We start from the raw sequence: 14,315 nt of genomic DNA, 5'->3' as shown, positions 1-14,315 counted from the left end.
TGAAGAATGTTGGTAACTGAACAATGACGGTACCCATTCACTTTTATTGTATAGACACAAAACAAGTCAATGGGTTCAGCCGTTTTCATTTTTGGGTGAACTATCCTTTTAAAGAAATATTTAGGGTTCAATACAAGTTTTACTCAAGTTTGTTTTCAATAACAGCAAAAATCATGGTTACAGTAAGGAACTTGAGAGTAAAATGGACAGTTTTGAAAAATATAAAAATCAAGAGTATATTTAAAGTTTGAGATACTTGTCTGTGTCTTGCTTTGTTTTTTTAAGGTACGAGTCAAAATTTCTGTTTTCTCTGGTTATCAACATTACTCCACAAATATCACGTATGTCAAGTTTCTGGTGTACTGAACCCTAAACTAAGGGTCACATATAATGTCACTGCATACATGACCCTGCTCTCACACCTTCCATTGAAGTAATGGATACCAGGTAGCTCACGCATTTTATGTCTTACCTGTGATATTGAAGTAAGTGCTGTTGCCCTGGTACATAACAGCATTGTCTTTGTAGAGGATATATTGTGTGATGATGCCATTTGGTTTGGATGGAGGGTTCCAGTACACATACAAAAAGTTGGGATAGGAGATTGCAGCAGGTGGAACAACATCTTCAGGAGCTATTAAAAAGAATACATTATGGTCAAAAATGATATTATATTTAGAATTTTCAACAGTGGCTTCAGACCTTCGGACTTGCACATTCAGAGCATAACAGATTACATATGGTCTATTACAAACTGATTTTAATATGAATGTAATTTAGACGAAAGACATTCTGAGCAAAACTGAAAAAGTTGAAAATGAAGTTGCCTCTGTATGGCATGTTAAAATTGATCTAACAGGGATCGATACAGTAATTTGGGGCTGTAATCAAGTTCACATTGGATTGATTTTTGCACTTGACGACGGCTCTTAATGTCATACTATCCTTTAAACAAAGCTATTCAGCCCAACTCAGATTAATGAACAGACCTAAAACGGTATCCCTATATTTCAACCTTTGCGACAAAAGGGGGAATTCTGATGATATATCAGCCCGAAATCAAGCTGATTTTATTTCGGAAAGTATGTATTTACTAGTACAAGCAATGTAAATAAGCAAGTATTATATAAACAATTCCAACGTTATGGATGTGACATTTTCAGTCAAATCTTGAAATATAAATTCTCAGAGAATATATTTATTACCAATATATTGAGGCATCTGTTTTTATTTTACTAAACCCCCGATGATAGTGTCCAGACATCAGAAAAATATCAGTCTATGCACAGGTTTTCTATTTTAAAAGAGAGAAAAATTCACATGTTGTGGATGTGACAAAAAAGAAAACATGCTTTGTAGGATTTCTGTGAATTAAAATGTACGAACCAGAAGCAATATTACTAATAAATGAAGAAGGGATGCCTCTTTAGAGAACATAAAATACATTTACATAATTTACATTTAGTCATTTAGCAGACGCTTTTATCCAAAGCGACTTACAGATGAGGGAAACAATGGAAGCAATTGGAACAACATAAGGACAACAAAAAGCATAAGTGCAATAAAAAACTGGTCTCATATAGCCACAGTATACAGAGCTAAGGTTTTTTTTTTTGAAAGAGTAGAAAAAAGATAGAAGTCAGAACTGATCGGTCAGGTGTTGACGGAAGAGATGTGTTTTCAGACGATTCTTAAAGATGGCTACAGAATCTGCTGATCTTGTAGCAGCGGGCAGATCATTCCATAAATGTGGAACTGATCCAGAGAATGTACGTGAGAGAGATTTTTTACCTTTTTGGGATGGCACCACAAGACATCGTTCGTTTGCTGAGCGTAGGGATCTGGCGATTAGTGAGTGAAAATAAGGGGGTGCCAAATCAGTGGTGGTCTTGTAGGCCAGGAGCAGAGTCTTGAATTTGATTCGAGCGACTAGGGAGCCAATGTAACTTAATGAAGAGAGGAGTGACTTGCTCTCTCTTTGGTTCATTGAATACCACTCTTGCCGCTGGATTCTGGATCATCTGTAGAGGTTTGGTTGTGCAAGCTGGAAGTCCAGCCAGTAGTCCAGCATTGCAGTAGTCCAGTTTGGACAGAACAAGTGTGACAGTTTGCGTGGTGCAAGAACCCAAATGCAGGCAGCCAGAGGTGAAGGGGTTAACAAAGATATATTTATTTAAACAAAACAAAAGTATAAACAAAACACCCACGATGGGGATATAAACAAAGGCACAAGACAATTGTACAAGAAACAGGACGTAGACTAACTGACACTAGACTTACACAACACTAGACAAGAACTAAACTGAACTAAACATTTACTAAGACTGACGGATCTGGTAACAACAGGAACAGGTAATCGCAGAGAACATCGGAGGAACACAGTAACACAGGTACAGGGTACAACGAACGAGCACAGGACAATGAACACGAGGGCATTATATAGGGGAACAAACAAAGGATAATTAACGAGGGGCAGGTGAGGAACATGAGACACGGCAGGGAAGCAATACGGGAAACGAGAGGGGCGGGGCTAATGACGAGACACGAGAAAGCACATGGAATGTCAATGATAAACAAACCATGACTTTCTCACACTAAACGTAAGGGATCTGTCACGATCCTGCCACAAGACTAGAAAATCCTGAACAAGAAGGCAGGACCATGACAACAAGAGCCTGGACTAGCACTTGCGTAGCATGTTTGGATGGGAAAGGTCTAATTTTCCTAATATTGTAGAGGATGAATGTACAGGATTGGGTGGTGCTGGCAACCTGATCAGTGAAGTTAAGCTGATCGTCTTTCACCACTCCCAGGTTTCTGGCTGTTCTGGAAGTTGTGATGGTTGATGAGCCCAGTTGAATATAGAAGTTGTGATGAATCTTTGTGTTCGCCGGTATTACAAGCAGTTCTGTTTTTTCAAGGTTCAGCTGCAGGTGATGGTTGGTCATCCAGAGCGAAATGTCCTCTCCGCAGAAACAGTCAAATCTTCGGGCTGAAATGACAGGTGGAGTTGTGTATCATCCGCATAGCAGTGATAGGAAAAGCCATGTTTCCGAATGACAGAGCCTAGGGATGTCATGTATATAGAAAATAGCAATGGACCAAGCACTGAGCCCTGAGGCACCCCTGTGTCATAGACCTCACCTCTCCAGGATACTCTAAATGACCTACCTGTGAGGTAAGACCTGAACCATTGTAGCACCACCCCAGAGACACCCATAGCCTTGAGGGTCAACAGGAGTATGTGGTGGTTAACAGTGTCAAAGGCAGCAGATAGATTCAGTAGGATAAGTACAGATGAGTTAGAGGCAGCTCTTGCTAGTCTCAGGGCTTCAATGACAGAGAGCAGTGAAGTCTCAGTAGAATGACCGCTCTTGAAACCAGACTGGTTTCTGTCCAGGAGGTTGTTCTGGGCGAGAAAGGATGAGAGCTGGTTACATACCACACGTTTAAGAGTTTTAGCAATGAAGGGGAGGAGTGATACCGGTCTGTAGTTCTTTAACAGTGCAGGATTAAGAGTGGGTTTCTTCAGTAGCGGGGTAATACGGGCCTCTTTGAAGACTGTGGGAAATGTACCAGTGGTGAGAGACGAGTTGATAATGTGGGTCAGAGCGGGAACAACCGATGGAGAGATGGCCTGGAGGAGATGAGTGGAGATGGGATCTAGCGGGCAGGTAGTTGGGCGGTTAGAAGACATGACCTTGGAGACATCATCTTGAGATAGGAGAGAGAAAGAGGGGAACGAGCATGTGTCGGGGGTTTGGGCGTGATCAAGAGGCGGCAGCACAGAGAACTGACTGCTGATGGTGGTCGTTTCTTTACGAAGAAAGACACAAAATCATCAGTTGTTAAGTCGGATGGAGGTGAGGGGGCAGGCGGGCAATGAAGAGCGCAGAAGGTTTTAAAGAGAGTACGAGAGTCAGGCGAGTTGTTTATTTTAGCGTGGTAGTACTGGGTTTTTGCAGAGGAGACATCAGCAGAGAAAGAAGAGAGGAGAGACTGATAGAGACTGAGGTCAGTAGGTTCTTTAGATTTGCACCACTTTCTCTCAGCAGACCTGAGTGTGGCACGATGCTCATGGAGAACATCAGATAACCAGGGGGCAGAAGGGGATGCACGAGATGGCATCCCCTTGTCTAAGCAGGAGGTTAGTATGGAGCGTCGGTGAGCACTGTTAGCATCCAAGAGAGAGAGCTGTTCAGAGGGAGGGAGCTTGGCGGAGACCGCAGAGGATAAGCTGGAGGGAGAGTGTTCTTAGGTTGCGTCGGAATGTGACCAGTGGGGAAGCATGTGTAGTTTCTGGAGAAGTTAGGTCGAGATCAAGAGTGATGAGGAAATGATCCGATGTGTGCAGCGGGGTGACCTGGGAGTGATGAGTGGAGTAGTGTCTTGTTTAGATAAGATCTAGTTGATTACCAGACTTATGGGTTGCTGAAGTGGGAACTCGCTTGAGATCAAACGATGCAGTCAGGTTGTTGAAGGTTGTCGGCAGCATGCGGTTTTTCAAGGTGGATATTGAAGTTTCCAAGTACCACCAGAGGAGTACCATCCTCTGGGAAGGATGACAGAAGCGTATCCAACTCCTCCAAGAAATGTCCAAGCTGACCTGGGGGACAATAGATTACCACAACATGAGTTTTAACAGGGTGGATGATAGTAACAGCATGTGATTCGAATGAGATGTTGTCGCACGAGGTTGCCTGCTGTTTGAATTTCCAGTTGTTGGGGATACGTAGACCGGTTCCTCCACACCTCCCTTATATGCGTGGGCTGTGGGAGAAAGTGTAGTTATTTGAGAGAGCAGCCGGTGTGGCAGTGTCCTCTGGCTTGATCCAGGTTTCAGTAAATGCTAAATGAGAAAGACCAGAGTGTTTAACAATAGCTGTGTTGAAATCTGCTTTGTTTACAGCAGATTGGCAGTTCTATAAACCAATGGGAAATGTAATTGAGGTAGTTGTGGATGCTGAAAGAGTGCGCAGATTATTAGCATTGCGAGGCCTTTTACGTGATACAGGAGATTTACGAGTTGTAGTGACAGTAGGGATTTGAAAACACATAATAAGGAATAAGGAATAACAAATAACAAGAAGAGAATAAATAGAAGTGCATAAAGTTAATACTGAAGTGCAGTACTCAAGTGCTTTGTCGGTGTCCTTGCTCGGTGGAGTCGCGTAGGTAGAGTCGATGGTCTTTACGCGATGAGGGTTGCATACGATTAGGCTGCCGCGGTGTCAACCACACTTATATACCCGTCTGAATCACGCAATTGAAATCAGCAGGACACGCCTCCCAATATCTCCCAATAACAACTGAAACCAGCACGAGAACAAACGCGACTTCAACACGTGACAAATGCAGTAGTAAACAAAGCAATTATACTGCGTTTAAACTCAATAAGACAAGATTAATCAATTACTCTTACGCGCTTCAGTTGACTTCAGCTGCAACAAAATGCTTCTCTAGTAAAATAGTCACTACATTTTAATTTTCATTTGCCAATTTATGAGGAATACGGACCTTTGCTATGGATGTTACATATCTGTTATGGATGTGACAATTCACTTTTCTGACTATGGAAAAATATACTTTAAAAACTTTAAGAGACGTCACATAGACATTTAAACCACCAAATATTGACATCTGACCTATCAGTATGGTAAAAACTAGATTTTTTCATCTTAAGGTTGACGTTCGCACAGAAATGCCCATTTGTTTTCCTGTCATATTCACATATTCTAATTAAAATCATTTGCCAATCACCATGTTGAGCTGTTTTGTCACGTCTTATTACAAGCAAAACTTAAAACAACATTTCATCAAACAAACATTTTCATCTGTAATTTGCTGTCTACTGTAGACCGACACTAAATCAGACAGTGAAAATAACCACTGCTGACGATTAATCTGTCTTTATTCTTGCTGTTTCATGTAGGTAAAAGGCGCTCGGTCAATAGACATGACATTTTTCCCTCTGACTGAGGAAGACGGTTCTTTATCTCGCCCGCGCGGTCAGACACATGTGAAGGCAATAAAGAATGAGTCCTGGACGTGTTGAAAGAGAAAGAGGAATGATGCTTTCCGCAGCGTGCACACGCCGCAAAGCAGGGCCTCGCTGGATTGGCCGAGAGCGTTGCAAATGGGCCACTTGATTCTCGATTTCATACTTTCAGCATCACAATCAATTCTTTTTAGCCCAAACTGTCTTTGGATTTACTTCTCTGGTTGAGTGAAACGAAGAGGCTTTCATTAATCTTTCCGATGCCTTGCATTAAGACGAGTCTCTCGCGCGAACAATGTAACAGCAATTAAAAAGCCCATTAATCTGCATTACATCTATTAAAGATGCATGTCATTAAAGGGGAGAGAGTTCATTCGCCGCACTTATGCCCGTTCTCCAAACCTCTCTTTCCGAAACAGGAATACGGACAAGGCTGGGAAATAAAAAAATAAATAAAACGGAGCAATTACAGGCTGGCATTGCACTTTGTCATCAAATTAGTTTGGAGTTTTCAAGCAAATGGCTCGGCTCTATTTGAGCTCCTCTCGTCGGTTTTATTATTCATCAAAGAAATGTGGGAGTCGGGACCTTCTAAATGGCTTTACCCTCTTGTGGAGTGCTGAAGCTGGTGGCGAACGGGCTCTCCCCGCAGCCGGCCTGAGTGCACGCCGTCAGGGTAATACTGTAGCTGCTAAAAGGAGCCAAGCCACTTAAAGTGCCTGCGAAAGAAGAGGGCAGAAAAAAAGTGTAAGATCAAGAGGCAAATGTCATTCTTTTCACTTCAATATTTCAAACAGAGGGCCTCCCCAGCTCGGCTTACTAATGCGAGGGCTTTTCAAACACGGCATAATATAACCATCACTTCTGATAATAGGTCTGGATTTAAAAAGGTCTTTATTATCAAACAGTAATATCTACGATTAATCACCGAGATGGAAAGTGATGCGGGCCGTTGGTATTCAGGATATGGGACACTAATGACGTTGTTTAATGGATAAAGTGGCTGATGCTATTTAAAGAAGGGTTCTTGCTCACTATGAGTGTCACTGGGCAGGCCTGCTTTGATCGATATGATTGTGACTTCAACATTTTACAAAACAACCACTAATGGGCCCTTGCTTGGTGTTGAAGTTCAATAAGGACTTCAAAGGAATTTTGTAAAGTTTTTTTAGAAATCTTATGCCAGGTTTGTGTGAGAACAGATTAATTAATAAAAGGGATAGTTGACAAAAAAAACCTCACGCCATCTTAGGTGTGTAGGACTTTTTAAAGATAATTTCCCAGCTCTATTTTTATTATACTACTGTATATTATATTGTATTATCTATTATTGTATTATTATTATTGTTTAGCATTAGGGTGAATAAAATCACCCATATTTAAGTTGTTTACCAAAAAATATTACACTTTTCCCCCCATTTAAAAATCTTGTGAGATATGCAAAACATAGTAAATGATAACATTCTATTCCTTTAACCACTTTAAAAAACACAATCCAACTATTACTCCACATATCAAAATCAAAAGTCAATCAAAGTGGCTTCATCTGTGTCCATTTTTAAGTCTAGGTTAAAGACCTATCTTTTCGGCTTTTAATTTAAAAGGCTTTAATATTTAATTTGCATAGTGTGGTGTTCTTTTTCGATGTTATATTGACTATATTCTATCCTTTTCAGATTATATTTGTCATTTGCCTTATTGTTCTTGTTTTTGCTCTTCGTTGTAAAGCACATTGGTCAACTTTGGTTGTAGTAAATAGTGCTATATAAATAAATTGCCATTGCCATATTATAGCTTATTTTTGCATGCGATCTGGTAACACTTTACAATAAGGTGCTATTTGTTAACAATAAATTTATTTAATTCTCTATTTAAACACATCAGCTTGTAAAAAGTTGGAAAAAGGCTACTTTTTAATGAATTCAGTTTTAAATCTAGATGTATCGTTTCAAATCTGTCATCCAAAATAAATGCAGGATCTTTTTAATAGAGTGTATGAGTGGATGTTTGGCTGGCGTCCAGTGTGTCTTCGCAGCAGACAGATCTCTGTCAGTGCTGGAAAGTAAACACTTCAGCCGAGACATAATTGGCCAGGTAAGTGTAACTTTTTTCGTCAGACGTCTTTTAATTCAATTAAGAGGCTGACCCAGTCTCCTCTCGTTACCCACTCATTTGCTTTCCGAGTTTTTATCTGCCTGTGTAATTCTGCTTTTGGTGTCACGGCTATCATAAATTAGCGTGGCTCTGGCTTGCGCAGGTTGGAGTGTGCCAAGATCGAGGCAGAAAATGATCTTCTTGTTTCGATTTGCCCAGAGACAGAGTCTATTCATGGTGATTGGTCATCTGAGAACGTAACCGTTGTTTCGAGATCCCCATTTGTTCATTGAAGCAATTTCAAGTAACTAAGCAGATTCTCAGTCTGTAAACTTGCAATGTCACATTGACACGCAACGCTGTCTTAAAAACTTGACCAATAACTGTCATGAGCATTTGTCCTGAAGATCGTGAGTCACTGCGGCGTCTTTTCCATCGGAAAAGGTGATCTTTGAAGTACATAATTCTATGATTTTAATATCTTAAAAGAATGAAAACTTTGTCCTGATTTAACCAGCCTTATGTTGTTCCAAACCATTTGACTTTCTCCCTTTCACAGAACAAGAGAGGAGAATTTTAGGATTGATAGTGCTTTTTTCTATGAAATAAAAAAGAATAGTGACTGGAACTGTCAATCATGCTTTCTCAAAACTAAAATATGTCATTCCAAATGACAGTTTGCAAAGTTTTAATGTTAAAGGGACAGTTCACCCAAAAATGAAAATTACACTCATTTGATTACGAACCTGTATGACTGACTTTCTTTTGCGGAACACAAAAGATATTTTAAAGAATGTTGGTAATCAAACAACACTGGCCCCTATTGACTTCCATTGTATGGACATTTATCAAAATATATTTTTTGTTACACAGAAGAGTCATATATAGATTTTGAACGACATGAGTCTGAATAAATGATGAAAGAATTTGTATTTTTGGATGAACTATCCCTTTAATAATTTAATAAGTAAGAATAATGTTTTTAAAATATTAAAATAAATGATATGAACATATTATAAATATACAGTAATATATACATCATATACATTTCATATAATATAAATATTACAATATTATAATTATTATTTAAAATATAAAATATTATATTAAAAAGCAAATCAATATTTTATAAATAATAAAATCTTGGCACAAAATAGTATTTAATATTTTATATTTATAGTTAAATTTTAATTACTACACTGTTGCAAACAGCATATTTTCATGCAAAGTTTACTTTATCAAATGTTGTGGAATGAATTTTGTTGGTAAAAACGTGTGGCTAAACAGACTATTGGTCATTTCGTACAGGGTATGGCCAGTGTTAGTAAGCTCTCCCGTGAACTTGTTTAAAATGTGTCCGAGCCGAGCTCCAGGCGGCTGGCGGCACGGCCCTTACCTGTCAGGTGCTGAGAATGGGGAAAGGTGGCGCTGATGGGGGAAGAGGAGGGACGTTCCCGGCTGTACGCTTTCAGTACGTACTTCTCAATTACACCTCTGACCTCCGCCGGCTCCTCCCAGCTCACCTCCACGCTGGAACCATTTACACTCTCAACTCTGGAGGGAGGCAGCACACTTTGTGGAACTGTACAGGAAATAATAAGTGAGAGAGACACGTGACGAGAAAGAGAGAGGGGAGGAGAGGAGAGAGTGTGAGAATCCAATTGGGAAGGAGAGAACGTGTGTGTCAGGCCAAAGAAAAGCAGCACACACATTCTTCACTTTTAATAGACACAGTAAATCATATCTAACCATTAGCATAAATACAATTTATTAGAGTTGTAACTTTTTCAGCACTGATTTAATATGACTGTACATCCAGCACTCATTCCGGGCTATATTTCACGCCCATCAATCCGCGGCTTGCTTTCTCTCCAGGATTCACATTTTAGGGGGCATAAATAAAGCAGTCAAACATATGCAGAAATGCAACAAGCATCAATTATGACGCCACAGAATTATCATTCGCTACAGAATCTCTTTAACACTCGTTTATACAGTCAAAACAAGCCAGACAGCAAACGTGTGTGACGATGGCATGACCTATGATACATGTATACAAATGTGAGGGAAATTGAGATGGGGATATTACGAATTACAGAGGTGTTTTAACCCCCCCAAAAAATGACCCAATGGAAGAAAACAAACACAAAAAGGATATTTAAAGATATGTTGGTAACCAAACAATGGAGGTACCCATTGACATGCATTGGTTTTGTGTCCATACAATAGAAGTCAATGGTTACCGCTGTTCTTTGGTTAAAACATTCTTAAAAATATCTTCTTTTGTGTTCTGCAGAAAAATGTTAGTTATACAGGTTTGAAATGACAAAAGGGCGAATAAATGATGACACAATTTTCTATTTTTGGGTGAACTATCCCTTTAAGTCTAAAGATGGACACTATGAACACACACTCCCTCTCTTCCACACCCGGCATCTTCATCTATAATAACCCAGTGTTCATGATGTACGCTCTCACAATGGGCTTCACGATAAGCTATCACTGAGCACCATCACATCTCCTTGACTGCTACATATATTGTGCAGATAAGAATAAAATGGCTTGGCCTGAAAACTATGACACAAACAAATATCAGCACGGAGCCTGTAGTGCTCGCTGCTCTAGCTCTTTTTTTGTCCCAGGTGAGAGAGAATGATAGTGTGTGTCAATGCGTGTACTCAGCAAATATCATCGTAAGGTGAGGACAGCAGCCAGACAATTCTGTATTTATGGAAACATAAAATGAATCTGTAATTACCGTGCACAACTATAAAATATTTTTTGCCAAATTATATATTTGCTGCCGTTTCTGCTCAGACGCAACCATTCAGTGCCAAACTAGACCCTAGTACAGCTTTTAACTTTTAAGGCACATTCAATGCTTCCAAAATCCTTACTACTGACATTTGACCTTGATGTTTTCAGAGGTACGGTAAAATACGACACTAGTGTGAGTCACACAGATCACAATGTTCACTTTGGTTTTACATCAGTTTCTTCAGGTGGGTCTGGTTTGTACTCTTTAGGTAGTCCAACACATGGGTGGCACCCTTACGAAAATTAACCATGGTTTTTACAGATAAAACTAAAAACAGGGCTAACTGTGGTAACCTCAAATGAACCATGGTTTTACTACAGTAACCATAGTTTAACTATGGTATTTGTAGTAAACTGTGCCATGGTTACTACACTTTTACTATACATTTTCACAAGAGAAAAGCATTTATTTCTGCCTTCGCATGAAGTTTGCATCACATGACTTGAATAACCAATCAATGAACAGAATGTAGTTCCTTGTGATAGGGCTGCCTACTGTACTTTACATGACTAGATTTGATTTGGTGCGAGACTGAACGCTGCAAAAGGATCAACAGAAAAAAATACATATACAATAATCATGTTGACAGATTTGAGTCTTTTATTATGATTGACATTTGACATGTGACCTAGTAGCCCTAAGGATTGGCATAATCCTACCTGTTTCTCTGCTGCGGCCCCGCTGCCACGGCCCGGCTGTCCATCCCCTTTCTCCTGATGCCATTACTCTGTACAAATACTCTGAAAACAGAGAAATTCAGAACAGTCAATGCATACTCTATATATACTGTACATCTCCTACAGACTGTCTTGCATGAAAATATCTCTCCATCACTCACAGGAATAGCATTTTTGCTATATTTGTCCATGTGCATAAGCTAAGGTGCAGTTCTCAACAGTTTTACAATACTGCTGATTAAGGAGACAGCGGTAGCCGTTTTAGACGACCTTTGCGCGCCCTCCGTGTCATGTTTGCATTGCTGTGGTGGACGCATTTTATTGTTCTTCTGTTGGGTCTTTACAATAACAGACCCCGAGCAGAAAGGACAAATCAGGCCAAACAATCGCCTGACACAGAGACGAGGCAAGCAACACGAGGCCAAAATAGCTGCGGGTCAATGAGGCTTGGCTAGCGCGCGCTCACGAAAGGGGCGGGGAGGCTGCTTTTACCCGTGAAGGGCTGTAGTGTCAGGTCGTCTGCGCTCCTGTCTCTGCCCGTGTACACCAGAATGGAGTCGTTTCCCCTGCAGTTAACGCTGGTGTCAGCTGACAGGCATCCATCCAGATTGACTCTGACAGCACCGCTGGACACAGCCGCCAAGCTTACGACAGGCCCGCGTGCGAATCTAACATCCCTGATGCAGCCGCCAAAACCTGCAGAGTAGCAGGGAAGAAGAAAGAGAGAAAGAACATTTAAGAGCTGGATGGTATATCTGAAACAATGAAAATGTAAAATGAGATGAAATGAGCTTTAAAAAAAGCTTTCCTGTAGCTCAGCATGGCACAAGCAACATGGGTTCGAAACAAAATGTCAAGTATAATGCAATGTAAGTCGCTTTGGATAAAAGCGTCTGCCAAATGCGTAAATGTAAAAAATGTAAACCTACTAATGACAATAAATAACATTTTTTAAATAAGTGTTTTTCTAATATAACATCTTTCTGAATTTTTCAACCTCTAGATCTGTGTCTTACCATGCAGAAGACTGTGTTTGTTCAAGGCTGGGTGCAAAACTTCTGATGGGACTCCACCCAGATAAAGTGGAGAGTTTATTCTCAGAGGACCACCGGTGTTTCTCTCCTGTTCATAAACATCATTGAGACCAGCACTGACCAATGACCCTCTCTTCAGCACATTTAAAGTGTTCCAGGCCCCATCGCAGTAGGACAAGCCCACCCATACGCTCATCTCTGCTGTCTGCTCACCCCAGCGCAACACCCAGAAAAGAACTCCCCCCTGCAGCTCCACCTAGATATCACACACACAAATACCAGACACACACAACACACACAAATAATGTTTAGAAGTACTGTACTTGGTAATGTCCCAAACGTGTTACACTTGATTGTTTATGTTTAAGCAAACTCACCAAAATGAAATCTTTCCCATGAACATCATACGCAAACAACAGCAGTGCATTCAGTTGATCAGTTTTGAACTCAAATGATATTTCAAAATAATCTCCACCAGTGAATATTTCAGGTTTAATCTTCAGGAAACCTAAGCAAAAAAACGAAAACCTAGTGTTAAAAGAGTAGTGCCTCAAAATAAGCCCCCATTGACTGTCCATAGTAGGGAAAAAATTACTATGGAGAGTCAATGGGGGCTTATTTTGAAGTGAAAATCCTCAACATTAACTTTGAAAACTATACTATCACACTATATCAAGGAAGGTACCGTGTCCTAGGAAGTACGTCCCAGCTTCAGAGAATGCAGGACAGCCCTCCCAGCCTTCGTAGGTCTCATGGTTTTCTACTGATGTGTCCCAGTCCAGAGGCTCCCAAACATCACTGGTGCCACTGGATTTCTGTACCAAAACATCCTTCAAACACCCAGCAAACCCCTGCTGCACCAGCTTAGCTGAACCTGTACAGTATGCACATGCATACAAAAACAAACAAACAAACATACACAAATATTTGTATAGTGCTTTCACAATAAATAATGGACATTTGACATAAAATGTGTGTTTCTATGTTGTAGCATCCAGAAGAATCAGCACAACAACAAACTCTGGATGACCCCTTACCAGTGTCCTGTCTAAAAATGGTAAAATTCTCTGGAATGCCTCCTATGTGGACGCCCGTGTTCTGACCGATGATGGTACTTCCACTTGTAGCCGATCCAGACCCTAGAGAGGAAAAAAAGTGACCCGATGTCTCTGAACACGTGTCACAACTAAATCAATACAATAATGTTCTTTTGAGACTGTACCTGGCTGCTCTTATAAATCACAGTGGGGTTAAACTCCTTAAAAAAAAACTTCCAAAGAGTAACTGAGATAAAGCTACGCTTCCTCTGGAGGAAAACTCCCGTGAGACTCTTTCCAGACACCTCCAGCCTTAATTGAAATGTAAGTTCAGGGAAGGAGAAGCTTCTTTGGCCTAATTATTCTAATCACACAGTGAATGGCAACGATTAACCTTGATAATTCCTTTACTTAAAATCTGTTAAAGTGAAGGCTCTACATCCACAGACTAACAGAATAGAACAGAAGCAGGCGTGCATGGCCAGCCTATGAATATCATACGTGTGTGTGCGTCATTACCGCTGTATTGACTGTCGACAATGATCGTTCCCACGGCCTGTTTTCTGGTAGCGATCAGATGGTGCCACTGGTTGTCATTATAGCGTCTTCCTCCGTCATTGCGAGGGCTGAGGGCCACGGCAGAAGCCTAGCATCAAA

The 14,315-nt window shown here is 40.5% G+C and overlaps 1 protein-coding gene across 1 annotated transcript in view; it reads right to left on the bottom strand.

The window, feature by feature from the left end:
* Positions 1-14,315, bottom strand: part of ush2a (Usher syndrome 2A (autosomal recessive, mild)) — a 205,958-nt gene that overhangs the window by 117,419 nt on the left and 74,224 nt on the right. The window contains exons 23-32 of the mRNA XM_057343361.1: positions 14,178-14,304; positions 13,659-13,760; positions 13,307-13,495; positions 12,999-13,129; positions 12,604-12,877; positions 12,080-12,283; positions 11,570-11,650; positions 9,489-9,674; positions 6,604-6,717; positions 473-634 (exon numbers count right to left, since the gene is read on the bottom strand). Coding sequence (XP_057199344.1) covers positions 473-634; positions 6,604-6,717; positions 9,489-9,674; positions 11,570-11,650; positions 12,080-12,283; positions 12,604-12,877; positions 12,999-13,129; positions 13,307-13,495; positions 13,659-13,760; positions 14,178-14,304 — 1,570 coding nt within the window. The remainder of the gene's footprint in view (positions 1-472; positions 635-6,603; positions 6,718-9,488; positions 9,675-11,569; positions 11,651-12,079; positions 12,284-12,603; positions 12,878-12,998; positions 13,130-13,306; positions 13,496-13,658; positions 13,761-14,177; positions 14,305-14,315) is intronic.

Source organism: Triplophysa rosa, linkage group LG10 (assembly GCF_024868665.1).
Source record: "Triplophysa rosa linkage group LG10, Trosa_1v2, whole genome shotgun sequence".
NCBI classification, from domain to species: Eukaryota; Metazoa; Chordata; class Actinopteri; order Cypriniformes; family Nemacheilidae; genus Triplophysa; species Triplophysa rosa.
The sequence above is the reverse complement of the archived record's forward strand: the minus strand, read 5'-3'. Positions and strand labels throughout refer to the sequence as shown.